We start from the raw sequence: 27,189 nt of genomic DNA, 5'->3' as shown, positions 1-27,189 counted from the left end.
TGTCAACAATGTATATATTTTCTTTCGGAAGTGTACTGACCATCTGGGAAATCTATGAGGATGCACGTCAATCTACGATCTTGGGTATCACATTTAGTTTAAACTATATTTTAAGAGTATATTATTTTTTAATATATCATATGTTAGAAAAGATATTAATTATGTTAATTAGGTAGTACAATTACTAAATTGGGACGGACGAAAATAAAAAACGGTAATGGAGAGAATATTTTTATTATAAACTGTATGAATAGAATAATATTGATTCGTGTTTCAAATACACCATTCGCCATTCAAAACTCCAAATTTGATCTTGAATATTTTGCATGCATGTTTGAAAGAACTTTTTCAACATTATATTTTATGTATCAGTAAACCGGTTATAAATAGTTATATAATATTTCTCTGTGTATCAAATACGTATTTATTTTTCTTTTTTATCTTCTTCAACCGAATCGTCGAAATGACAATTTCAATTTAATTTGTGTCCGATTCCGATTTAAATCTTAACCGCCGGATTCGAATTGGCGGTTCCAAACCGAATGGACATGTCTAAGCTCAACATCAGCTATTTTTATTTCTACTTTATATGCATACATACATATATATATATATATCATGTCAACTCAATTCCAACACCAAAATATTAAAATCCAAACAAACAGGTCCCTAAGTTTTCAAAAAGTTGTTTTTGTAATATTTATTTAACAAAAGCCCAAACACCGCAGCCAATAATAGCACGGCCCGCCTTCCATCATCCCTGAAAAATCGAAGAAGACGACAACGAGTCACCATCACAATCCGACCTACAGACTGATGGGTCGGAGGAAGATCGAGATGAAGAGGATCGAGAATTCCAAGCAAAGGGAACTCACCTTCTCCAAGAGGCGGGCGAGTTTGTTCAAGAAGGCCAACGAACTATCCATCCTCTGCGAGGCCGACGTTGCAGTTGTTGTTTCCAGCAATGGGAAGCTCTTCGATTATGCTAGTTCCAGGTTTCAATTTACCTCTTTCCCGCCTCTGCTTCCCTCTTTTCAAAATTTAGGGTTTTTTTTGGGACTCTTTAGGGATTTTGGTTGCATGCTTTTGGTGCCTGACGAATTCATGCAATTTTATTTTGTTTCCTACTAAGTGATTATGGTAGTTCATGCGTGCTAATTCATTAGGTTTTGCTGTTGATTTGGGAATTTCAGAATTCTGCATTATTTGATTTCTTCATATTGTTAAACCTAGGGCATTAATCGCGTTTCCTTCATTTACTCTGTGTGAATTAAATTATTTTCATGATATTTCAGAGTTAGTCTATTAGATTGCCCTGATTTTGTAGTGGTTTGTTAATATCACTCTCCATTGATTTCGGCTAGTTTATGTGACATTGCAACTTGTGCTAGACCTTTTAGAACTTTCGATTTTCCATAGTTCTTTGTTATGAATGTTGTTGTGGTTATTACTTCTCTGTTATTTGTAGTGCAAAGAAGATTTTGTTGAGGTATAAGAAGTGCTTGGAATGGCAAAAGAATCCTGCCGGAGCACCTAAACCTGTGGTACATGCTTCTTCGGCTTTTCAACCTCATTATATGCTTACTATTGTCGTCAAACTCGTCATGAACTTCGTTGCCATACTGAATAAACACTTTACCTTAATGTTTCAATCGATAGGAAAGTGTATAGATGCTTAACTGTGATATTGGTTTGAGTGGCAATTTCTTGAATGTTTTGTCGATTCATTAGTTTTAATTCCTAGGATGATTTATTCTTATAGTTTAGTTAATGGGATTGGTGTTATCTCTTGCATATTATGTTACTAGATCGATCCTGGGGTGGATGAGGTGGAGGTTCGCAAAGAGGAGGTTAAAGAGCTCAAATCAAACCAAGTGTATGATTTACTCTGGCATTTAATTAGTGATATGAAGTACATGAAAAGGAATATATGTTGTTAAATTTTTCAATTTTCTGCGATGATTAGGCGATTATTGGGTAAAGAAATTGCGGACATGGACTTTCAAGAACGGTGCACGGCTGAAGGGAAACTAGCTGAAGGCATAATCTGGGTGAAGCAGAGAAAGGTTCATCAGTTAAATCTACAAATTGCAAAGTTTTCGAGATCTCTATATCGCGATTAAGTAAATTTAAATTCTTGAATTGCAGGAGCAACTGCTGCTTCATCAAATCGACGAAGCTATGATGCAGGTACAGAATATGTCGTTTTGTTTTCTTAGAGAACAAACATGATTTTGTCAACAACTACTATACCTCTGATTGTATAACTCTGCCTCTACCTAAAAGTTGTAAGTCGATAAGAATTATAATTGTTTATATTCAATTACTACAACACGCGCTATTGATTCGCAGGGACAACACGGTGCTGCAACAAAAATTTGCAGAGACAGGCAAGAACAACTTAGTTTTGGAATAATCTATTTGCTTACTTGTTTCCTTGGATTTCTTTTTCCACTTTTGATGGCAAATCATTTGGTTTTTGATATAAATTTTTTTATATATCTATTTGTAGGTTGTCGATTATCAATCCAACCTTATCAAATTGAGTGAACATGAAACTAAACATTGTATTGGATTCCCATTGTCGACTCACACTATTCCTACAGAGAAAGACTCTCAAAGCCTCGAAATGGTACACAATATTAGAGTCGTGGGCAATGAGTCGGATGTAGCCTTACACTCGTATGTAGCCTTACACTCGTGGTACTTAGTTTCGATGCATATTTCTGTTTTGATTTCATAATATCGTGACATTTATATTTACCTTCAAATTTAAACATTTTTGCTCTCATTAAATTTTATAGTAGAGACAAAATTATTAGAAGTTGCTAAATCTTGAGACGTATGTAGATTTATGGTTCCATTTGTTTAGTTGTGTATTGGCAATTGTAAGCCTGTTTCAATTTTCGAATTTGATGTTGAGTGTTCAGGTCTATAGAGAAAGGAGAAGAAGCATGAAGAACAAGTGCTACCAGGATTTTTTTTTTTTTTTTTTATTTTACATTTCAATTTTTGTAACATTAACCCTATGCCCTTTAAATAAACCACGAAAAACTGGGCTGGATTCATTTTTTACGATAGTATATTTGAATTTTTTTTTTAATTTTTTTATAGAAGTTTGTACATTTATTGGTTGTATGTTGATTAAAAGATAATAATATTTATATTTGATATATAAATATGGTAAAATTAATATATATTTTCTCCTCCGTCCAAATCATCAAGGATATATTTTAATTGATTTTTTTTTAGATTTACATAGAATGTTATATTTGTGAAATACATACAAATTTATATGAACTATAAATGTATATGGATCAATGTAATTATACAAAATATTTTTAAAAATACCAAAAAAAAATATTAGTTTTAAAAAATATAATTCATCATTATTATAGTATCATTTTTCTTTTATTTTTTTGGCAATCTAAACAATCTTTTATTATATTATCATTACAAAAATATACTTTTATCCAAGTACATCTAACTCCAATTCAACACGACTCTTAACTTTATGTTGAATTATTATCTATAAAACTTGATTATCAAGAAAGAATATCTAAATAAAATTGAAATTAAAATCAAAAGTTTTTTAATAAAATTGAAATTGAAAAAAAAGTGAAAATTAGAAAAATAAATAAATATAAACTGACAGTTCCAACTGAAACAATATAACCGGAATCAAAACCAAAACAAAAAATAAAAGAAAATTACAATTTAGAATCGTGATTTAAAAAATTTAATTCAAATTTAACATTTCAATAATACAGACAGTTTGAACAGTTTAAACAAATTTATTTTGTTATTTTAAAAAATATATTTATTTATTATTTTTGATAATATGAGATCTCACAATTGCTACACTAGCAGGATCATGTGTGACAGACAAAATTTGAAAAAAAATAAATAAATAATGATTAATACATAAAAATTAAATAATTCGTTGATAATATATATATATAATCAGTAAATAAAGATTGTTGATTGATTGCATGCATTTACAGAAATGATAGAGCAGCAACCCTTTTTAATATTACAGATAAACTTTATCTACATATAGATCTATTTGCTATGTTTATACTAAGGTGGTTAATGATAGTACTTCTCATCATGCTGTAATCATGGAATATTATTTATGGTTTTTTTTTTTTTGGATGAAATTTTTTCTTTTATATATAATATTTTATATATTAAATTGCAAATTATAAAGAAAGAAAGAAAGAAAGAGATTATTAACTATAATTCATCATTTGTATGTTATTATTAATTTTATAAATATAAAAATAAAATAAAAAATAAAAACTTTTATACTTTTACCCAATGGTGTATTTAAAATTCATTTCACCTTAAAATTTGACAGATAAAAAATGTCTTTTAACTTATATACAAAGTCATTGTCATATCAATTAGCCAGCTCAAAAGTATGATTAATTAATTAATTAATAATCCATATTGTAGAAAATGTCGAGTTAGTTGGGAAATATGACAAATTTTGGGTACAATAACTCTATCAACTTACTAAATAATCAAAACAATTTCCTTTGTACAACATTTTCACTTTGTTTATAAAACATAACTTTATATATTTATTTAAAGCTATAGCTTTATCTCTTTTGAAAAAAAAAAAAAAAAAGAAATATTTTTCATTTATAATTCGAGTAATTCTTTTTAACTATTGATATATCATTGTATTACTCTTTACATTTAAAAAATAATCATAATTTTTTTCATTACTTTCATAAAATTAGATTTGATCGTTTCTATTACAGTATTAATGCTTTAGACATCAATGCTGTGCTAATAGTACTCTGTAGAATAAAACTAAATTTGTATTTACTTATTTATTTTTTCAACTAGTGCTATAAAAAAAATATGTGGTAGTGTTCTGTATAAGTATGTTGGTTCTTTATAGAATATATATTGTACTTTATACGAATATATTTGGTGCTATGTAAAAATATATCTAAAGTTCTATAGAAGTATGTCCCGTGCTATATACTGTATTGTTAATTCCCATATAACATCAATTAAAAAGTGTAAAATACAGATTAAGAATCCATAAAACACAAATAAATAATTTAGAAGCCACCGATCAAAAATCTAATCCAAAAAAACATGTGTTTTAAATATTCTACATATTATCTGGATTCTTGATTGATGCTATATAAACAATTGAACAATACATTCCGGAAATTTGATGTATGCTATATAAAAAAATGTAGCACAATATTGATGTTTCTATATCAATACCGTAACCGTCACCAAATTCGATATATATATATATATGGTATTTTTTACTTTTATTTTTATAAAAAAAAAATAATAATGAAAAAAATCAGTTGAGTTATGAACAAAAATGGTAATGTATACACTATAACAAGTGATCAAATTTAAAATCATATCAAATCAGTATGGTGTTGATTTGATCTATTAAGGGTGTGTTTGTTTGTCAGATTTTGATAAAACCCTATTATTCATCCAAAATTATTCCTAAAAAAACATCAAATCAAACACCTATTTTTTTTATTTTTTATATTATACTAAATATTAATTTTACATTTAAAACATCACATCAATACCTATTTATATCACAGCATACAACTATTCAAATTCAAAATTTTTACTATTCAAATCTCAACTCAAAATCTAAACCCCAAACAAACACACCCTAAAAGTTATGTTAAAATCAAAATGAAGATGATTTAATTAATTTGTGAAGGTGCAAATCGAAATGGAAGCCGGAAATTTCCAAGAAACAGTGATGTAAATGTTTGGCAGTGAGAGAAGCGATACACCGTATCATCTTCGTACAATACAATTTTTAAATTAATCATTAATTTATTTAATTGTGTCTTCCAAATTTATTTATTTAATTTTTTTGCTATCTTTCTTTGCACATGCCCTAGTTGACTTATATATAGATATCATATTATATATGTTGTTAATATAATTTTTAGTGGATATATATATATATATATATAATACTTCATTCCCATATGAGAGTTACATTTATATTTTTGTCATTCTATTTAATAATAAAAATATCTTTATATTTGTATAATATTTTTTTATGTATATAAATATCATTCTATTAGTACTGTAAGACACTAATCGAAGTATTTTTGCATTTTTTTCTTAATTTGTATTATATTTTGATTAATAATTAATATTCAAATATTAACACGCAAAATGTAAGTGAGATCCTTAAAGTCGGACTGAGGCAGTAATAATCAATTTAATTAAATGAGATATATATATAAATATATATATATATATTAATTTCTCTTTTTAATAAGTGAAGATTCTATTATTTATATAAATAATTTTTTATCTATATTTATTTACTTTAATATTATTAGATTAATTTATACATTATGGACAAAATAATTTTTACATATAAAAATACTACAAACTCTATTGCTCTACTATGAAATTAAATGCGTACTTTAATTTTAGAGAGGACATAAATAGATAATTGCATAAATATTTATATCAAATATTAATGAACGCAATTTATATAGTGAAGTTGTTATAATAAAAATAAGTTAAAATTATAAAATTAATTTAAATTTGAAAATTTTGTATTTAATTTATATGATATCATTTTTAATAACATATATATATATATCAATGTATTTTCCATATATATTAAGTATAAAATAATCCATACAAATAAGTTAATGTCTGAAAAAGATTAAAAATAAATGCAAATATATATGGATAGTGGTTTCGTTCATGCACTTTAATTTACATGTAATAATAATAATAATAATAATAATAATAATAATTATTATTATTATTATTATTATTTCGTAATAAATATATAATTCCATTAAATTTTATAAAATGTCATATGAACAAAATGAAATTGAACTTTCCGTAAAAGATCATGAATGTGTTTGATTTGTGAGATAATTTGAATAATTTATTTCTTATTTGTTATTTTTTTTATATATTTTTTATATATCTTATATAAAAATATATATAAAAATAATAAATATGTGTAATATATTAATATATATATATTTTTTATCGGAACCGTATGCTCCCTCTGTCCACCGTCAATCTATCCATTTTGTCATTTTAATCTGTCCATCGCAAATGTATTCATTTCCTTTTATTAGTAAATGTATGATCTACTAAAATATAAAATTACTCCACATTTTATATAATATTATACAAATATCATCAAATAACATCACTTAATATCATAAATATTAAGGGCTATAATAGTCTTTATTTATATCAACTATAAAATCTACTTGGGACAATATATTTTTGGTTGAAAGAACACAGGCCAAGAGGTTTGTTTGGTTTTGTCTTCCCTTACTCACTAATTTCTACTGTTTATCAATATTAATTTACTTTTTTTTTTAATTTGATATATTACAGACAAAAAAGTTCTCATTTAAAATATCTTATCAAATAATTTTTACAATTAAAATTTATTATTCTAAAAATACCAAAAGACATCCAAATTTTTTTTCCTTAATTCCTGATTGATCGGTTAAAATATCTAACCTGTAGCTTAGAAATAAAAACCCAAGAGTATTTGGAAATAAATTAACTAATAATTTTAATTAGAATCCGTGATTAATTATTGCGTTTAAAATAAACAGACTTCTCGATACAAGGGAGACCCATGGACCCCCGCTCCATTGCCCAGATGGATCTAGACGGTCATCTATCCGGTGTACAGGTCCATGGAGCTTCCACGGTTCCTCGAGTAACATGCTAGGCTATAATTTGTGACATGTGCTTGTATGCATAAAATTTATTCAGACTAAACTATCTGTCATAAATCTTATGCCACCAATGAACACTTCATAATAAAAAAATATATTTTCTATATCACAATATACCCATTATTAAAAAAAAATTAAAAATAAAAACAAAAAAAATTAAAAATAAAAACAATACACACAGCCTATAATTTTAAATTAACACAAGGGACACGGAATGACCATAATGCCCTTCAGATTGCGCCGTTTACAGTCTATAAGCAAGGCCATTCTTGTCCAGCCAAAAGTTCTCAAGGTTTGTTAAGACTATCACATTCACACACTACATACACACACACACACATATATATATAAATCGATGGATCGATCACATAATCACACTTTCTTCTTCCTCAATGGATTTCAAAGCAGCATCTGCAGCAATTGTAGTTGTTTTAATGGCATCCCATTTCAAATGGGTGCTTGAAATCGATGCGAAGAAGCACAATGATCAGATCAAAGCCCTTTCTCATATATACCAAGAAAAGTTCCAAAAACCTAATGGGATCGACCAGAGGCATTTCAATGGCAGCCATTCTCAGTTCCAGGCACACAAATTAATCCACCCACAAAAAAATATAGGGCAGAAGGAGAAGGATTTCATCCCCAGATTGCCCGGCCAGCCTGCCGGCGGCGTTCCGTTTAAACAGTACGGCGGGTATGTCGCCGTCGATCCCGCCGGCGGCCGGGCCCTTTACTACTACTTTGTTGAGGCTCAGCACCCCAAGAAGTCCCCTTCACAATTGCCTCTTCTTCTTTGGCTCAATGGAGGTACATATACATATATATATATATTATATATACTCTCTATGTTAGGTAAAATTAGACCAGAGCTTAAAAAAAAAAAATATTTTATTTAAAAAATGATAAAAATAAAAAGTAGTTCAAAGTTTTAAAAAAAAAAATTTAAAGAAAATAAGAAGAGATAATATAATAAAAATAGTTACATTTGTTGTAAATAAGTATTAAAGGGAAAATAATAGTTAAATTTTAATTTATTTAGCGATTGATAAATTTAGAGGATAGATTAAAACAAATAAAAATAAATAATAAATTTGGGTGATTTATGAAATATAATAATCAGGGTATATATTTTTTTTAAAAAAAAAAATTCACAAGATTTTTATTATTTTTTTATTTCTTTTCTTAAAAATATAGTAGCAAATAGATTTAATTTTTATTTTTTTTATATATTATAATAGAGAATAATTTTACATTAGTAACACCACTTCAAATGTTTATTATATTACGTCAAACAAATAGTTTATTTATTTATTTTATTGGAAGTATATATTGTGCATATGAATATGATGTGGGTTTCAAGTTAGGTGATCATTAGGTGGACTTTGCTTAAGATTTCATTTTTTGTATGGTAATTACTTTTATTTTAATTTTATTGGAAGGAGGCTCTGTTCTAGATTTTACTTATTTTTATGATTCATTTTACAATTTATATATATATTTCATCTTAATTATAAGATATAATTTAATAAAAATTCAAAAAAATAAAATAAAAAATAATAAAGTTAAAGAGAACCTTGTTTCTTTTGAAAAAAATTAGTATTAAAATAATATATGATGACATATTTTGTGAGAGAAAAAATAATGTATTTTTTCGAAGAAAGTATAATCCAAATAATAGAAACATGATGTTTGACGACAAAATAAACAAACCAAAAGGTATGATTTGAAGATATAAACATGGCATTTTTAATTAGGTGTTGTGTCTGTCTGTAAAGTTACTTCCCTTTTAATTTATTTTAAAGTGAAAAAAAAATTATAATTATTTTGTTATTTAGCCAATGTCATCATCCGTGTAGGTATATAATTATCAATTTATTTAAAGGCTTAGGCCATATTTTACTTTGAAATATTAATTAATCCTAATAAGGACTGTTTATATATATATATATATACACACATATATAGTTACATTACTTGTTCAAAGTTTTTCTATTGCATTTAAATGTTACATAGATTAGTGTTAATAATATAATAATCTATAGATATAGCATATACATTATAATTAATTAATTAATTAATTAATTAATTCTCTATTATTTTATTATAATGTGGACGAATTTTCTTGGAAACCTCACTAGTTGACTCTTATCCCTTGGCTTTATTCATGCATGAAATTTATTAGCCAAATTCCAATTTTCAAAGTCCTCTAAATTTAACAAATGTCTAATTATAACAAAATTATTAGAAAAGAACAATAATTTCTACTCTCTCCTATTCAATTTTATTCCTTTTTTTTTTAATTATCAATAATATTTATATTTATTTTATATATATATTTTTTACTATAAATAAAAAGTATTCACGCGTACGTGTATCTAAAAGTATGAGCACCCAATTGGATAATCGTGGGAATAAATCTTTTTACTCATATAAATTATTTAATTGGTTTACAAATTACCAAGCTGTCTACTTGCATTATTTTTCTAATGCTATATATATTTGTTGTCTTTATTGCTCCAATACTTTTCACCTATAAGTAATATATATATATAAAATTTTAATTATCAATCACATGGAATTATGTGTGACAAGAATAATTTATTAATTACTTTAATTACTGATATCATATTTATTTATTTAAATAATGGTTAATTGCAGGGCCAGGTTGTTCATCACTTGCCTATGGAGCCATGGATGAGCTTGGCCCTTTCAGAGTCCATAGTGATGGCAAAACACTTTACAAAAACAATTTTGCTTGGAATTATGGTAATTTTATTTATTTATTTATTTTTAAATTTTATGATGATTGAATGATTTGATGAAAATAATTAATTTTGTAATAACAATGTGTGCATTGTATAATTACTACAATTTCTTGCATACATACAGCTGCAAATGTGTTGTTCTTGGAGTCGCCGGCCGGAGTAGGGTTTTCATACTCGAACACAACAAAGGATTATGAGAAATCCGGAGATCGGAACACTGCCAAGGATAATTACGCGTTCTTGTTGAATTGGTTCGAGAGATTTCCCGAATATAAAGGTCGTGACTTTTACATTTCCGGGGAAAGCTATGCCGGACACTATGTACCTCAGTTGGCGCACGTCGTCCATCGAAACAATTTGAGGGCTAACAAGACTATCATTAATCTCAAAGGCATAATTGTAAGTCAATTTTTCTAATTCTCAATTGAAAATTTAATTTATTTAATTTTTAATATCTTAAGATTGAAAGTTTAATTATTTTGTGTGTGTGTGTATTTTAGGGTAAAATAATTTGAAAACTATCAATTTATTTATGTCTAAAATGAAGCTATCTATAGTGTAGCATGATGATAAATTTAGATACAAGTGATTTATTTAAGTTTGAGTATAATTTCTTGATATGGTATTTAATTTGTATCCTTTTGATGATTAATGGTTGGAGAAATTATAAGTTGGGCTCTTTTTTTTTTAAAAAAAAAAATAAATTCAATGAGTGTTATCACTACCCTTTGGGTCAATTCATAATTATTTGATTACATAATTATGGGCCCTAATAATTATTTTGCTTTATAAATTTTTGTTATAATGTAAAGTAAAGTAACCATTAGTTTAGTTTTCTTCATAATAATCACACCTTTTTCAAAAATAAAAAATTATGATTGTATATATCTTTTTTTTTAAAAATAAAAAACAAATAAAAATAATTGATCAAGATTTCAAGAACATTTACTCAAAAGAATCATATGTTATGTTTTTGGATTGAAAATTTGCCCCATGCTCTTTTTTTTTTTTTTTTTTTGTTTACAATTCTCTATTTTTTATCCATAGATTGGAAATGCAGTGATCGACGACGAGATGGATACAAAAGGAATGTTCGAATTCTTCGAAAGCCATGCTCTAGTTTCGGAGGAGACTACCGAGCAAATATTCAAATATTGTAACTTCTCGCCCAAAGCCATCGACCAGTCTACTCGATGCAACACGGCTTACGAACAGATCAACAGCAACATCGACGACATCGACATCTACAACATCTATGCTCCACTATGCTCCAACCCTAATGTCACCAAAAAACCCAAAAGGATTTCGGTAAGATATATAATTATTAGCATCAATGATCAAGTAATTGAAATCAATAAGTTGATTTTATTAAATAATGATGTGTATATATATTAATCCAACATATTTAATTAATTGATTGATTATTATTATTTTGTGACAGGATGTGAGTGATCCTTGCAGTGACAATTACATATTTGCATATCTCAATAGGGCTGATGTTCAAAAGGCATTACATGCAAATGTTACTAAACTTGATTATTATTGGCAGCCATGCAGGTTGTTTAAAATTATTTATTTATTTATGATAATTGTTGAAATGGGCTTTATTTATTTATTTATTTATACTATTGCAGTGATATTATCAAGAATTGGAGAGACAGCCCAACCACAGTCATCCCTTTGCTTAAGGAGTTTCTGGCTGATGGACTAAGGGTTTGGATATTTAGGTATTTTAATTTAATTTAATCATATATTAACTAATCTTCTTAATTAATTTCAAAATTAATGTCGCAAATTTATATTTAATTTTTTTTTTAAAAAAATAAATTTGGATTTAATAAATAATACAGTGGGGACATAGACGGAAGAATACCGGTGACGTCGACGAAGAAGTCCATTAAAAAAATGAATCTTGACATCAAGGTTTCTTGGCACCCTTGGTTTGTTGCTGGAGAGGTAATTAGTTAGTTATTTATTTTTTTAAAAATTTAAATTATATATTATTAATTATAAAATAATTTAATTTAATTTTGAATATATATATATATATATATATACAGGTTGGTGGATATACGCAAGTATACGAAAAGAATATGACATTTGCAACCGTAAGAGGGGCAGGTCATCAAGTTCCAAGCTACCAACCTCAAAGAGCACTTTCCCTAATTATGCATTTTCTTGATGGCACTCAACTCCCTAATTCTGACTCTAATTATAAATAAATAACTATTATTATTATTATTATTATTATTATTATTATTTAGTCATTTTTAAATAAATTAGTTATATGGAATCTCCAAGCGAATTTAATTATTACCTTTACATATAGATCTTGTTACTATTTGATATCATTAAGTTGTCCAAGATAGAATGAATCCAATAAGACAACATAGGTGACAAGCACGATAAATTAAATAACATTCAATTTATAATACAAAATTAAAAATTACATATTTTGATACATTAAACACATTTAAATACATCATCGGGTTTGTTCACATAGCATTAAATATTAATAAAATATTATTAAAAGAATATAATATACATATATTAATACAATATATATACTTTATTTATTAAAAAATTAATAATTCAAAACAAAATATTATTTTTATACTACCAACATAATTATCGTACAATATACCTGAGTGAACAGAGCCGATTCATTTTTATAATGTTCATATATATATATATATATATATATATAGATTTTAAAACAATTAATTTTTTTAAAAATTAAATGTGCTTTCGGAGTTAGCGGCCGAGTGTCACAATGAACATATCCTATTCGTAACATCTACTGATTTGTGCAAATAAAAAGTTGTATAGTAATAAATGAGGTACTACATTAATTTGTATTTTGAATTATTTATTTTTATATTTGAAAAATAAAATAATAGTTGGATGGGCATATGTTGAATAGAAACTTAATGTTATGTGTGTTTCGTTTGGATGATTGTTTGTTTTTTATTATTCATATATTTTTATTTATTTATTACAAATATTATGAATCAAGCCTTGGGAGACAAATTACATGTGACTTGACTTGGCTACCTCTCAAAAAGTTTTTCATTATAGACATATGCATATAGCCATAGTAAAAGCATAACAATATCAATAATAATAATAGGAGAATGTTGGGGTGTTGGGCTAATCAACATTATATTAATGAGTTCTAATCAATGATCTATTCTTCAATGCATGACTTAATTAAATCAATATATATATATATATATATATCATGTATTTCAAATTTATGCTATATATGTGCTGTGTTCACATCAATTGAAATATATATTGTGAAAACTAATATAATATATATTATTATATTATATTTATGCTCATTATACTCTTTATTACATGTTGATTAGTTGTAATCTAATGGCCGCCGTACTAATAATACATAGGCAGGCCAAGCCATTAAAGAGAGTAGTAGCAGTAGCAGTTGTAGTATAGTAGAGTTAGTGTACTGTACTAGTAACTCATCCCTTCTCTTCAATCTCTCCAAATTCCTTTTCTAAATTAACAATGACAGACAAACAACCCCTAATCCTCTTCACCATTATCATCATCATCATCATCTTCTTCTTCTTCAATTCAGCAGCAGCAGAGAAGCACACTGATCGAACCCTTTCATATCCCTACAGGAGTGAGCTGCTGCTGAAGAACAGTCTCGACACCGCACAATTCTGCATTGACGACATTGATTCTTTCGTCCATTTAGAGATCCAACCACACCAAGCTTCCCAGCTAAGAGAGAACGATCGGATCAAGAGACTACCCGGGCAGCCGGAGGCTGACTTCGAGCAGTACGGCGGGTATGTCACGGTGGACCAGGTAGCAGGCCGGGCTCTTTACTACTACTTTGTCGAGACGAAGACCTCTCAGAAGCATTCCTTACCCCTTCTTCTTTGGCTTAATGGAGGTAAGCCTCACACACGCATATATATATACATATATATACACACACACACATGACGATTTAACAGAGAAGTGATCGGCAATGTTGAATAGGCCCGGGTTGTTCTTCTTTTGGCTACGGTGCAATGCAAGAACTCGGGCCATTTCATGTCTGCAGCGACGGGAAAACACTCTACAAGAACAAATTTTCCTGGAACAATGGTATGTTGCCCTCCCTGGTCATTATATCTATGTGTATAGGCGCGTTTCGGACTTCTTTGGAGCCCTGAGCAAAAACGAATTGTATGCCCTATATTATATGTATTTTTAAAATAATATGGCCGGCGTTGATGTCGGCTGGATAAAAAGTTGAAGGCAGCGATTTTACGGTGTCGAACTTAATTATGTGTATATATGAATGTCAAACTTTTGCAGCTGCAAATGTGCTGTTCCTGGAGTCGCCGGCGGGTGTCGGCTTCTCCTACTCCAACACCACGGCGGACTTCACTACCGGAGGGGACAGGCGAACCACGATTGATAACTATGCATTCTTACTCAATTGGTTAGAAAGATTTCCCGAGTACAAACGTAGAGAATTTTACATATCCGGAGAGAGCTATATCGGGCACTACGGGGCAATGTTGGCACAAACAATTCTACACAACAATAGAAAGGCCAAGACTACTTTGATTAACCTCAAAGGAATCATTGTAAGTCTCACTTACCCAAAACTTGTCTCTTGATCTCGAGAAACAAGTCGTGTAGCTTTGCGAGTAAACTTACCAACCCAAAGTGGGTTCCGTCAGATTTACGCCACATCTAAATAGTGGTGTGGACACAATGCAGATCGGGAACCCATCGTTAGAGGATGAGGCTGACGACAGAGGTATGATCGAGTATCTTGGAAATCATGCCATAATTTCCGGGGAGACTACAGCACAAATTCTCAAGCACTGCGATTTCCCTATAAACATCGATAAGGGATCATCATATAAATGCCTAGAGGCTCAGGAAGAACTTAATACTAACATAGCTGGTATTAATCCGTACAACATCTACGCACCATTGTGCTTGAATTCAAACCTCACTGAGAAGCCTAAGAAGACTGCAGTGAGTTTTAAATCAACTTCAACTACATTCTCTATTTCTTGAATTCGTTTTACTAAAATTTTCAATAATATGAGAATGTACGTGCAGGGAAGGGATATCGATCCATGCATCCTCAGTTATGTGAATGCATACCTAAACAGAGCAGATGTTCAACAGGCACTACATGCTAATGTTACTAAACTTCACTACGGATGGAGCGGATGCAGGTAAGAACAAATTCTGGCAGTTATCGATAGAGTTAAGTCATTGATAACAGCATATCTACGAGCATATAAAGGTTAAATATTTGAAAATTAATCAGAAGTCTTCAAACTAATTAACAAAGGCAGCTCATTTCGAGAAACACAAAATAATTACAGTGTCGTCATCAAGGAATGGACAGATTCCCCATCAACAGTCATGCCCCTCATCAAAGACCTCCTTGGCAGCAATCTTCGAGTTTGGATATATAGGTAATTCTAACTGCATATTCTGGTAACTTTCTTATCACTTAAGTAACTCAATTTCATCATATTAACGGTTAGAATCTAGTGAACCACTTTCCCTCACAATCCCGTATATATTACTGCTTGTGCATATACATAATACAGACAGACACAAAAGTGTGTATCTTTATTGGTGTAAAATTACAGTGGGGATGTGGACGCAAGAATACCATTTACTACGACAAATCTTTGCTTTGAAAAGATGAAGCTTCACCCTAAATCCGCATACCTTCCTTGGTACTCAGGAGGACAGGTAATACTTATTCAAACTTTGCTTCTAATTTATATCACTCAATCAATACAACTACCGGCACACTATGGCATAGTCATAGTGCCACTAGTTTAGCATAATACAGTAGTGTTGAAGCTAGCACTATTTTCACACTCTGGCACAAGTGATTATTATTTATATTATTATTATTATTTTCTCTAAGAAAATCAGAGATTGTATAAGATGCTTGAGGTAGTAGTTCAAGTAAATTCACATAACATTATTATTATTATTATTTCAGATTGGAGGGTATACCCAGGAATATGAAGGCAACCTAAGATTTGCTACGGTAAGAGGGGCAGGGCATCAAGTGCCAGCCTACCAGCCTGAAAGAGCTCTCACCCTCATTCGACATTTTCTTGCTGGAAAAGATCTTCCTACTAGAGATTGAATAATGCACACAACACAGCATCATTAACTGTTTTTCATATCTTCCACCCAGAAAACAATAGAGATGTTTAAATTCAGCTATTCTATTACTTTGCAGATAAGTATTCTATGATTATTATTTGACTGAATAAAGCCCAATAATATTTCTCTATCTAGGTGCTAGTGTAAGATCCTGGCCCCTCTCCAACCTCTGTTGCAAACCAGGTGTGCTATATAATAATAAACTGGCCCATAAATGAAAAATCAACACATACCATTTTAGCACACTTTGCCCTCACACACACACGAACTCTAAGAAACTTCCTAAAAGGTAACCTATCTTGAAATTCCCAAACCCAGCATGCAAAACTTTGGAGTTTTTACTAGAGAACTTCTAAAGGAAGATGCACCCTAGTGATATAGGTGATCTAATTTATCATCATTCAGAACTGGGTATCACATTGTGTCCGAAATAATCTCATGCCATCTCCCGAAGAGTTCAGGCATATGGACAGCATGGTTTTCTTTCTTTCTTCTCTTTTATTTATTTATTTATTTTATTTTTTTGGAGGGGGAGGGGGAGGGGGGGGGGGGGAAGGGGTCATTTCTTAACTGACATCCAGGATTCAAATTACCCACAGAAAGATACGAATGGGAAACAAGCATTGACTGGCACAAAAGAGTTAAAAATCTCATTTCATTTATATCTGTGTGCAAGAAAATCAGGTTTCAACATAAAGTGCAACAATATATACTATTCACCTAGCTAATAATTAATGAAATATGCACGATGAAAACCGATCATAATTTACCAAAACGACAACATTAGCATGAACGCACCAAAATCATACACCTTAACCTCTCATAACGGGCATTTACTTCTTGGCATCACTCGAGGAATCTAACTGGGGTTTAATAATGCTCAATTGGCCACCGTCTTTGTTAGCTAGTGTTGCAGCTTTTACCTCATTGCAGTAATTTATAAACTTGGTCACTTCCTGTCAAAAACAAAAACAAATTGCAATCTTCATAAGATTGCTTGGTTACTCCTCATAAATAGGTGAGCCTGATCTGATAACCCCACATATCACCAACCTCATGATCATCCTATACTCTCAATGGGAGTAATTTTAATGTAATATCTATCGAATAGTTAAAGGTTAGACCAAGTTCACCAATTCCTACTCCGTATACTCCCTAGGGCCTTGGCTATTGAGCGCCCCATGAAGAGGTTATATATCTAACTCAGTATAATGTGTCGAACACATTCAAGCCGAAAGATAAAATAATTTTCTAAGCAAATTGTCATTGTTTATGTTACTTGGGAGAGTTCAAACAATAAACACATACAAAACGGAACTTGTGATTTGAAGCAATTAAGTTTATTACCTTATCAGAACTCATATTCTTGGTCACCTTCGATGGCTTCACCACTCTCTTCCCTTAACCAACAAAAAGAAAATCAACAATCAGATTCGCTATAAAACGGAAAATCAATGAACTTGTGGGCTTCGTGCCACGAAACTACCTTTTCGAGTCTGGGAGACTTTGCCGTGGCGATTGGGAGGAATCGATTTCGCTTTCTTCTGGCCCTTGAACAGGCTCCCCTTCTGAGTCATCTTCCCAAATTTGGTTTTCCTCGGAGGGAGAAGAATTTGATTTAGGGTTTATAAGCTATTCGCCTCAATCTAGGGTTTCTATGTGAGAGAGCCGAGTTTTAAATCTATTATTAATAGGTTTAAAAATCGGCGGTCTATCGGGCCGTGTTTGGTCGCGGGTCTTTACGTGGATATTGAGATTTGAACAGTATAGTTGTAAAATTTCATGATTTGATTTAAAATTTTTATGAAGTGATATTTTGAAGGTTAAATTAAATTTTAATATAAAATAATAAATAAAAAAAAATTGATTTAATTTTAATTTTTTAAATAATTTTATAAAATAAATATGTATAATATATTAATTAATGCGTCGTTATTGTGTATGTGATACGAGCTTGACCCAAATTTAAAGTTAATTTTTTTTTTTATTGAGGTATAATTTTGTTTGAAAGTGTAACTAATTAGCTATGTAATTTCAATATTAAAATTCAAAATTAACTAGGCCTGTGTAAATTTCAAGCCAGCTAAAATAATTTTATGAGATTGTTTGTTTTGTATTTTAGTTTGAAAGAAAAATTATGTTATGTGAAAAAAAAATTGTTTAAATAATATAAAAGTAATGATTATATTTAATATATTAATATTTTTAAAAAATATATTGAATGTTTGACAAAAATAAAAAATAAGAAAATAAGTCATTTTCTACTACTTTAATTGAATTTATTTTTAATACTCCCTCCATTCCAGTAAAGTTTTGTTCATTTATTTTTTCCTATTTTGTAATCGTAATCTTATTTTATAACAAATATTTATACTCTTTCAAGATATTTTAATTTTAATTTAGGAGGGAGTACTACTTACCAATTTAGACAAAATTCTACTATTCATCTAAAATTTTTTTTCCAAAAATATCAAATCAAACACTTATTTTTCATTTTTTATATTATATTAAAAATCAATTTTACATTCAAAACAATCCCAACTCAAAATCCAAACCCCCAAACAAACACACCCTAAATTTACACTTAAAGAACCGACTAAACAGTAAAATTATTTAGAATCAAAACCAATCAACCCATACATAATATCGATATATTTTAATTACAATATAGCATCGAGTACTTTAAATTCTATTTACAGCTAAAATCAGTTATGGTAAGAATAACAAGAGAAAAGGGCGTTATATATCTTTATCTACATATATACTTCTCTTGCAACTTGCGATAATTCCCCAAACCTTAATGCGATTCCGATTCCGATTCCGGCCTGTGCAAGTTGTGGAGAATGTACAGAGAAGCCGACGACAAAAATATACAGACTGAGTAGCTCAGCAAGTCTGTCCCGGTCGCGATCGTCACCATCTTGCTCCGTTCGAACATCTTCACCAGAAGGATCATCACTATCACATGCCCCACCTTCGTCTTCAGCTCGTCCAGCGAGCTGATCTTCATCCACTTTGGCCTCTCCTACACATTGTTTTCAAGTGTATTCGGCTATAGACACAATCGAAAAAAAAATAAAAATACTGACCATTAAAAGTATACATATAATACCCTTAAAGCAAACATCCCGAACAAGGAAGATCCCTTAAGAGCACGATCGGTAATAGGAGCCACATTGGGAGGCACGTTGGAGATGAATAATCCGTACAAGCCCATGCCGAATATTAGCATGACTGTCCCGGCTAGATACACATCTGGAACACGAGGAAGTTATTAGGAAAATTGATGAATCAACGTGAAATATAAGGTCAAATGAGCATCTCAATGTAAGAACATTCAACGTACGCAAACATTATATTGATCGTGTTAAAAATGTCGGTAAGAACTGAGAAACTAACTCACCTATGGCTTCAACCAGTCGTAGGACCATTTGGCCGGAGTGTACCCCCTTGATGCAGGAGGTCCAATATAGCTTGTATGCGTCGAATATATATACACATCCCTACAAGAAGTTCTGATTTTTGTGAAGCACAGGAACTTGTCTATGTGAGGTGCAATTTTGAATCCAGTTAGTTTTTTTTTTCAAAAGGTTTGGGAATAGCATGAAGACGGATCCTATTTACTTGACCAACACGAATCTAAACTACTTTTGCATCCTCTGATCTAACGATAATAACATCTCAATCATTAACCAAATCTTTTGTTTCCATTGATCACGAACAATCAGCCAACCATGATGCAGTAAAGGTCTTTTGAAAGGATAGATTTAACACAAAAATCACAGACAAGAATTCGGAACATCGATGGCCTGAAATTTCATAATCAAGAACTGTAAAGGAGTCGAGAATTACATTGAGAAAGCAAAGCAGAGAACCAGCAAGTGTGCCCCCAATGGCCAGAAGTGCCAAAAACCTAAAGTCGAATATAACCTGCTAAGATTAAACTCCTTGTTATACAAAAAATCGATATTAAAGCTGGAGTAATTCTGAAGAAATTACAATACCTTCTCAATGGTGGACTCAGTAGACTGCAGTAGTTGCACAACTGGGCTAGCCTTCGGATTTCCCCAATTATGGTTATACGACAGCTCCGGCGGCTTTGAGGCCTCAGCATAGGGCCCTTTAAAGGATGACCCTTCTGCTGACACACTGAAATTCTCTGCTTTATTCTCTGTTTTTGTGGCTGACGATAAGGGCGATGATTCATTCGAAGCTGCTGCAGAAGGACTTAAAGAAGCAAGTAAAGGTGAGAATTTTCTTCGAAGTTTTTTGGTAGTGTATGGCGTAGATATGCAGAGGGAAAAAGGGTTGGCTGAGAGGGCAGCCATTGATGAGCAGTTGAAGGGGTAAAGTAAGAAAAGGGATGAATGGAGGAGAAAAACTTGTGGGTAGTAGTAACTGAGAAAGAAGAGTTGTGTACCTATACTGCCTTGTCAAATCAGCTTCTTGGCAGTTTGTGGGACTTTAAACCAAAGGCTATCCTTCTCCCTTTCTCCTCCTTTGTCCTGAAATTCAGAGTGCATAACAAAAAGTAAACCACTTTCAGTGTAACTGATTTGAATTAATGGTTCAGTGTCTGATGGTTATTTGATATTATCCGAGCCCAAGAAAGAATGGCAAGTTTCATACAAAAATCATGGCAAGAAAAGTGGCTTGGAAGACAAATTAACACTCAATCAAATGAGGGCTATTAGGACTTCCTAAACCTGACATAAGTATCAAGAAAAGGGTCTCCAAAACCACATATTTTCAGATGATATATGAACAAATAACAACCAAATTAAGCAAATGAAGTGCCAGCAATTATTGGATTCATTGGATGGTCAATAGCAAGAAATATAGGCATACATATATATATATATATATCATCTACTCTCACTGCAGATCAAATATCATTACAAATTCTTAGTTGTTTTCTATGGATTCAAGAACTCAAAACTAGAAAAGCCACAAAGCTCTCCATTAAACCATTAAACAACTACACAGTGATCAATTCCATAGAGCTGCTCCATTACACCATTAAAACACTACCCAATGATCAATTCCATAGAGAGCTGCTCCATTACACCATTAAAACACTACCCAACGATCAATTCCATAGAGCTGCTCCATTACACCATTAAAACACTGCACAATGATCAATTCCATAGAGAGCTGCCCCATCAAACCATTAAAACACTACAAAATGATCAATTCCATATGGCTGCTTAAATTTCAGAAGTAACATTTCAAGGCGGCAAATTGCGAATCATTCACAGCCCTCAAGCAAGATTGAAACTTAGATCACTCAGACCGTCAGACGCAAAGAAACGGGCCATTGACGAGCAACACCACCATTTCTATGCACATAACACACATATGCATTATAATATACAGCAAATCAAGAAAATAAAACGATAACATGCAATACTACAAGAAAACTAATTCATTTCCATGTATGCCCGAAAATAAGCAATAGAATGGTGCGAATCCAGAATTTAGTAACCAACTGTGCTGGATCTCAATAACCTTAATCAATAAAAATTATTCATGAGAAAAACCTCCATCATAAGTACAAGCTACAATATCCTCTTTGATCAAACCACCAAAGACGCAAAGTTCACTAAAGACCATTAAATCAAGCTCCCTCTTCGCTTCTCTCTCGCATTATCTCAACCCGCTCTCAAAATTCAGAATACAACGCGAAATTGAGGCGCGTCGGAGCCGCTCGCCGGTAAGAGCTCCCACCGGCAAGGCTCCAGTTCGTCGGAGACGGGGCAGTACCCCGCCAGCGTCACCTTGTCGACCGAGGCGGCCACCGAACCAAACTCGAAAACCGACACATCCGCTGCAAAAGTAGCGGGCCTTGGAACCTCCACCGCCCCATTCATGCCGGGCACCTCCACAGCCTGTGGCTTCGGGTCCGGCTTCGCCGCCGGAGCCTCTTCCTTCTTGCCGTTGCGCCTGCCTCCGCCGAACCAAGATAGAATTCCCATGGCTGTCGATCACCCAGTCCACTAGGGTTTCTGTATACAAAATATTTCAGTAAATTTATCGCAGTTTACTGTGGAGGGTATTTTAGTAATTCCGATGTGCAGTATATATAAAAAGCCATCAAACCGATTTCACTCGATTTGCGTTTTTCCAAAACCCTGAACCTCTCCGCCCCTACACCTACGGTGGAGTTCTTCGCCGCCGCAGCTGCCGTCGCCGCCGTACATTTATTTTCCGCAAGATTGTGAAGAGGTGGACAGGATGGGTATATTCGAGCCATTTCGAGCAATCGGATACATAAGCACCAACGTCCCCTTCTCGGTTCAGCGGTTGGGCACCGAGACGTTTGTCACCGTCAGCGTTGGCAAAGCCTTCCAAATATACAACGTAAGTGTTAGGTCTTCCAATAATGTGGATATGTTATGTTTTTATGGTTTCAAAATTTGGAAGAATTTTTATTTGTTCTTCGGTTTGAATCTAACTTTGTTTAGTTGTTTTTTTGTTTGTTTGCAGTGCGCGAAGCTCAATCTAGTCATTGTTGGTAAACTTCAGCCCTTTACTGAATGTTCGACTTATTTGTTAGTATGGAACTGCCTGCTTATCTGAAGCTTGAGATACTTATTATGCCTTTTCGTTTTTCTATTAGTGTATATTAGTTTGGCGAGGAAGTATTCTTCGTTAAGTAGCGGCTAGAATATTTTCTTTGAGATACGAACATTGTGCTTTTCTTCCTGATTTGTATATTATAGAAAGTCTCTTCGTACGGTTCCAATCTCTTTCACACTCCAGTATTGTTGATTAGTCTATGATTACATTATCCTGTTTTCTGTCACGTTGAATTGTGTGTAACTATGTAAGTGCATGTGGAGTGCAGGTCCGCAGCTGCCAAAGAAGATTCGGGCTTTGGCCTCTTATCGCAACTATACGTTTGCTGCATACGGACAGGATATAGCTGTTTTTAAGCGTGCCCATCAGGTATTTTGATTTCTAGGAAAGATAACATGAAATTTCATTTGTTCTTTGAATTTCCTTATTTGTATTTCTCAAATGCATCCCACCTCGTATATGCTTATTTGAGATATACTATTTCTGTGAATAGTAAAATTTATGATAGTTACTTGAAGGCTAGAACTGTAAAAAAATTGCCTAAGCGTTTTTTTTTTCACAAGCATGATAGGATTCTTTTACCAATCAGAAATTGTTCTCTATATATGTGTGTGTGCGATTACTTAATTGATTAACATAATCAATAAGCATGGAACATCAACTTTCACAGGTGGCAACTTGGGCTGGCCATAAGGCTAAGGTAAATCACTTACTTCTCTTTGGTGAACATATCTTGAGCACTGATGTTAAAGGCAATGTTTTCATCTGGGCCTTTAAAGGAGTGACTGAGAACCTTTCTCCAGTTGGTCATATTTCACTAGAAAGCAGCTTCACGCCGAGTTGCATAATGCATCCTGATACTTACCTGAACAAGGTACCTTCTCTTCATGATTAACATAATCGTAGGAATGTCATAGCTAGATTGTATACTTATCCTACAACTTTTAAATTATATCTGGACCAATTTCTTATAAAAACCTTGTTACCAGGTAATTATGGGAAGTCAAGAAGGTTCCCTGCAGCTATGGAACATTAGCACTAAGAAAAAACTTTACGAGTTCAAAGGGTGGAATGCAGCCATATGTTGTTGTGTTTCATCACCAGCACTGGATGTTGTTGGTGTTGGTTGTTCTGATGGAAAGGTTCATGTTCACAACATTCGATATGATGAAGAAGTTGTTACATTTAGTCACTCTACTCGGGGTTCAGTGACTGCCTTAGCTTTCAGCACTGATGGACAACCCCTTTTAGCTTCTGGTGGTTCATCCGGTGTCATAAGTATATGGAATCTTGAGAAGAGGAGACTTCAGTCAATCATTGGAGAGGCCCATGACTGTTCTATAGTGTCCCTACACTTCCTCGCAAATGAACCTGTACTGATGAGCTCATCTGCAGACAACTCTTTAAAAATGTGGATTTTCGATACTACTGATGGAGATCCTCGACTTCTACGATTTAGAAGTGGACACAGTGCTCCTCCCTTGTGTATCAAATTCTATGCAAACGGAAGACACATTCTATCTGCAGGCCAGGATCGTGCTTTTCGGCTCTTTTCTGTCATCCAGGACCAGCAAAGTAGAGAACTTTCTCAACGCCATGTGTGCAAAAGGGCAAAAAAGCTCAAGATGAAGGAGGCCGAAATAAAACTCAAACCTGTTATTGCGTTTGATGTTGCTGAGATTAGGGAGAGAGACTGGTGCAATGTAGTAACATGCCACGTAGATACACCTCAGGCATACGTTTGGAGGCTGCAAAATTTTGTGATTGGCGAGCACGTACTAACGCCCTGTCCACAAGATCCAACCCCTGTTAAAACCTGTGCCATCAGTGCATGTGGCAATTTTGCAGTTTTAGGGAATGCAGGTGGTTGGATTGAGCGATTTAACCTTCAGTCAGGAATTAGTCGAGGAAGCTACATTGATGTTTCAGAGAGAAAGCCATGTGCTCACAATGGAGAAGTTGTTGGTGTTGCATGTGATTCAACAAACACTGTAATGATAAGTGCAGGTTTCTATGGAGATGTGAAGGTTTGGGATTTCAAAGGGCGTGAAGTAAAATCCAGATGGGAAATTGGTTGTTCGCTGGTCAAGATTGTTTATCAACGTTCCAATGGTCTTTTAGCTACTGTAGCTGATGATTTTGTTATCCGCGTATTTGATGTTGTCTCATTGAAGATGGTTAGGAAATTTGAAGGCCACTCTGACCGTGTAACAGATATGTGCTTCAGTGAAGACGGAAAGTGGCTTTTGACATCCAGCATGGATGGGACTCTCAGAATATGGGATGTAATCCTTGCTCAACAAATAGATGCCATACATGTTGATGTGTCTATAACAGCGCTGTCTCTATCGCCAAATATGGATGTACTAGCAACCACACATGTGGATCAGGTTGGGGTTTACCTATGGGTTAATCAAGAAATGTTTTCTGCTCCTGCAAAAGCCGGTTCCTATGGCAGCGGCAATGAAGTCGTAAGTGTCAACTTGCCTTCCATCTCATCAGTGAAGATGTCTACAGACGGTGATTCTGACAACTCCAAAGTAAACTCTGTAGAGACACATGATACTTATCACTCCATTCCAGACCAACAGATACCCAACCTTGTGACTCTTTCACTGTTGCCCAAGACTCAGTGGCAAAGCTTGATCAATTTGGATCTTATAAAGGAGAGGAACAAACCAATCGAGCCACCAAAGAAACCTGAAAAGGCCCCTTTCTTCTTACCTTCAATTCCAACTCTTTCTGGGGAGATTGTGTTTAAACCTAGAGAATCTGCTGACGACAAGAAAGATTTACAAATTGCTGAAACTGAGAAGACACAGGAAAAATCTGATGTATTAGTATCTCAATTTCTGCAGTACCTTCTGTCCTCAGCAGAGAAAAAGAATTGTAAGTTCCCATTTCACCATTTCTCATGTTAGATTTGATTTTTGAGTAATGATAATTTCTTTTGAGGTGGAAACAAACCTTTTTCATCCGTGCTTGCTTCAATCTGTACAGTTGCAGCATTTACGGATTATGTTAAAGGCTTATCGGCTTCAAGCTTGGACATGGAACTCCGTATGCTTCAGATTGTAGATGATGATGACAGCCAAGAGCCAAGCAATAGGCCGGAACTGCAGTTTATTGAACTTCTACTGGATTATTTTATACAAGAGATTTCATTTAAAAATAACTTCGAGTTCCTACAGGCTATGATCAGATTATTCTTGAAGGTATCTTCTTTGTTTTTTGGGTTATTTTTGTTACTCTCAGATTACTGAGTAGTATTTAGCAGGTCAAACTTAAGGTGAAATTAAAGTTCCTTTATTAATTCATGAACACCATAAAAAGAATGAAAGCTAAATTTCATTAATTATGCATGTTTTTCTTGTTTGATTGGTGTAATCTTGATCTGAATTTAATACCTTTCTTTTGTGGTCAGATTCACGGTGAAAGCGTACGCCGCCAGCCAGTTTTACAGCAAAAAGCATGTAAACTGCTCGAGATTCAGTCCACTGTATGGCAAAGTATAGATTATTTATTCCAGAGCACAAGATGCATGGTCACATTTCTCAGCAACTCACAATTTTGAGTATAATTGGATGATATATTTTGTTGTAATTCGACACTACTTTTGAATCAGATTAGTTAATGAGGATTTTATATCCTTGCTATATTCCATGTAATCAGTTGATGACTGGATGTGCAACACATCTATCTTTTTGTTCTTGTGAGTGATACTAGTCCTCTTGCATGGTAGTATATTAAAAATGTATTGATTTTTGTCATTGGCGATTGGCAACCGGATATAATGAATCAAGTTGTTTATTACATTCTTCATGAATATTTCTGTTTACTGTATATACTATATGGCAATGCAACAAATGAGAGTGAATCTGAAATCACTTTGATTGTCAATTCTTGTACCTCTGGGGGTTTGT

General features: G+C 32.4%; 7 protein-coding genes across 12 annotated transcripts; 4 read left to right on the top strand and 3 right to left on the bottom strand.

The window, feature by feature from the left end:
• The first annotated feature begins 724 nt into the window (after nucleotides 1-724).
• Nucleotides 725-3,138, top strand: LOC127246672 (agamous-like MADS-box protein AGL15). 5 transcript variants are annotated; one of them, XR_007837755.1, is made up of 8 exons: nucleotides 725-995; nucleotides 1,469-1,544; nucleotides 1,809-1,876; nucleotides 1,967-2,066; nucleotides 2,149-2,190; nucleotides 2,353-2,390; nucleotides 2,607-2,703; nucleotides 2,931-3,138. XR_007837755.1 is itself a non-coding variant. In XM_051268177.1 (8 exons), exons 1-7 carry the CDS (start codon nucleotides 817-819, stop codon nucleotides 2,644-2,646), a joined length of 543 nt encoding a protein of 180 aa, XP_051124134.1. In that variant the 5' UTR covers nucleotides 725-816; the 3' UTR covers nucleotides 2,647-2,682; nucleotides 2,931-3,138. The 5 variants fall into 5 exon arrangements, 2 of the variants coding, with proteins under 2 accessions (XP_051124134.1, XP_051124132.1); XM_051268177.1 differs by having other exon boundaries at nucleotides 2,607-2,682; XR_007837756.1 differs by having other exon boundaries at nucleotides 730-995; nucleotides 2,513-2,682; nucleotides 2,931-3,136.
• A 4,924-nt stretch (nucleotides 3,139-8,062) lies between these two features.
• LOC127246726 (serine carboxypeptidase-like 40) lies at nucleotides 8,063-12,821 on the top strand. Its single transcript, XM_051268252.1, has 8 exons — nucleotides 8,063-8,552; nucleotides 10,404-10,511; nucleotides 10,635-10,909; nucleotides 11,558-11,818; nucleotides 11,952-12,067; nucleotides 12,145-12,237; nucleotides 12,361-12,466; nucleotides 12,571-12,821. The coding sequence occupies exons 1-8, from the start codon at nucleotides 8,138-8,140 to the stop codon at nucleotides 12,730-12,732; spliced, it is 1,536 nt and encodes a 511-aa protein (XP_051124209.1). The 5' UTR covers nucleotides 8,063-8,137; the 3' UTR covers nucleotides 12,733-12,821.
• Nucleotides 12,822-13,870: 1,049 nt separating this feature from the next.
• On the top strand, nucleotides 13,871-16,667 carry LOC127246527 (serine carboxypeptidase-like 40). Its single transcript, XM_051267967.1, has 9 exons — nucleotides 13,871-13,883; nucleotides 14,112-14,435; nucleotides 14,525-14,632; nucleotides 14,846-15,120; nucleotides 15,257-15,520; nucleotides 15,608-15,726; nucleotides 15,880-15,972; nucleotides 16,153-16,258; nucleotides 16,518-16,667. Exons 1-9 carry the CDS (start codon nucleotides 13,871-13,873, stop codon nucleotides 16,665-16,667), a joined length of 1,452 nt encoding a protein of 483 aa, XP_051123924.1.
• A 648-nt stretch (nucleotides 16,668-17,315) lies between these two features.
• Nucleotides 17,316-18,356, bottom strand: LOC127247000 (uncharacterized). Its single transcript, XM_051268692.1, has 3 exons — nucleotides 18,174-18,356; nucleotides 18,035-18,087; nucleotides 17,316-17,643 (listed from the first exon to the last, which is right to left on the bottom strand). The coding sequence occupies exons 1-3, from the start codon at nucleotides 18,262-18,264 to the stop codon at nucleotides 17,521-17,523; spliced, it is 267 nt and encodes an 88-aa protein (XP_051124649.1). The 5' UTR covers nucleotides 18,265-18,356; the 3' UTR covers nucleotides 17,316-17,520.
• A 915-nt stretch (nucleotides 18,357-19,271) lies between these two features.
• LOC127246366 (uncharacterized) lies at nucleotides 19,272-21,097 on the bottom strand. Its single transcript, XM_051267683.1, has 5 exons — nucleotides 20,692-21,097; nucleotides 20,540-20,617; nucleotides 20,091-20,190; nucleotides 19,800-19,942; nucleotides 19,272-19,712 (listed from the first exon to the last, which is right to left on the bottom strand). The coding sequence occupies exons 1-5, from the start codon at nucleotides 21,013-21,015 to the stop codon at nucleotides 19,485-19,487; spliced, it is 873 nt and encodes a 290-aa protein (XP_051123640.1). The 5' UTR covers nucleotides 21,016-21,097; the 3' UTR covers nucleotides 19,272-19,484.
• Nucleotides 21,098-22,181: 1,084 nt separating this feature from the next.
• LOC127246367 (uncharacterized) lies at nucleotides 22,182-22,692 on the bottom strand. The gene has a single exon (XM_051267684.1). The coding sequence runs from the start codon at nucleotides 22,660-22,662 to the stop codon at nucleotides 22,357-22,359; it is 306 nt and encodes a 101-aa protein (XP_051123641.1). The 5' UTR covers nucleotides 22,663-22,692; the 3' UTR covers nucleotides 22,182-22,356.
• An 83-nt stretch (nucleotides 22,693-22,775) lies between these two features.
• Nucleotides 22,776-27,036, top strand: LOC127246364 (U3 small nucleolar RNA-associated protein 21 homolog). 2 transcript variants are annotated; one of them, XM_051267679.1, is made up of 7 exons: nucleotides 22,776-23,047; nucleotides 23,174-23,201; nucleotides 23,535-23,635; nucleotides 23,937-24,140; nucleotides 24,256-26,155; nucleotides 26,267-26,481; nucleotides 26,691-27,036. In XM_051267679.1, exons 1-7 carry the CDS (start codon nucleotides 22,922-22,924, stop codon nucleotides 26,838-26,840), a joined length of 2,724 nt encoding a protein of 907 aa, XP_051123636.1. In that variant the 5' UTR covers nucleotides 22,776-22,921; the 3' UTR covers nucleotides 26,841-27,036. The 2 variants fall into 2 exon arrangements, with proteins under 2 accessions (XP_051123636.1, XP_051123637.1); XM_051267680.1 differs by lacking the exons at nucleotides 22,776-23,047; nucleotides 23,174-23,201 and having other exon boundaries at nucleotides 23,553-23,635; nucleotides 23,937-23,966; nucleotides 24,046-24,140.
• Nucleotides 27,037-27,189: the final 153 nt, after the last annotated feature.

The sequence above is a fragment of the Andrographis paniculata genome, unplaced genomic scaffold, assembly GCF_009805555.1.
Source record: "Andrographis paniculata isolate CXL003 unplaced genomic scaffold, ASM980555v1 Contig30END, whole genome shotgun sequence".
NCBI classification, from domain to species: domain Eukaryota; kingdom Viridiplantae; phylum Streptophyta; class Magnoliopsida; order Lamiales; family Acanthaceae; genus Andrographis; species Andrographis paniculata.
This window is presented reverse-complemented; position numbering and strand designations above follow the sequence as displayed.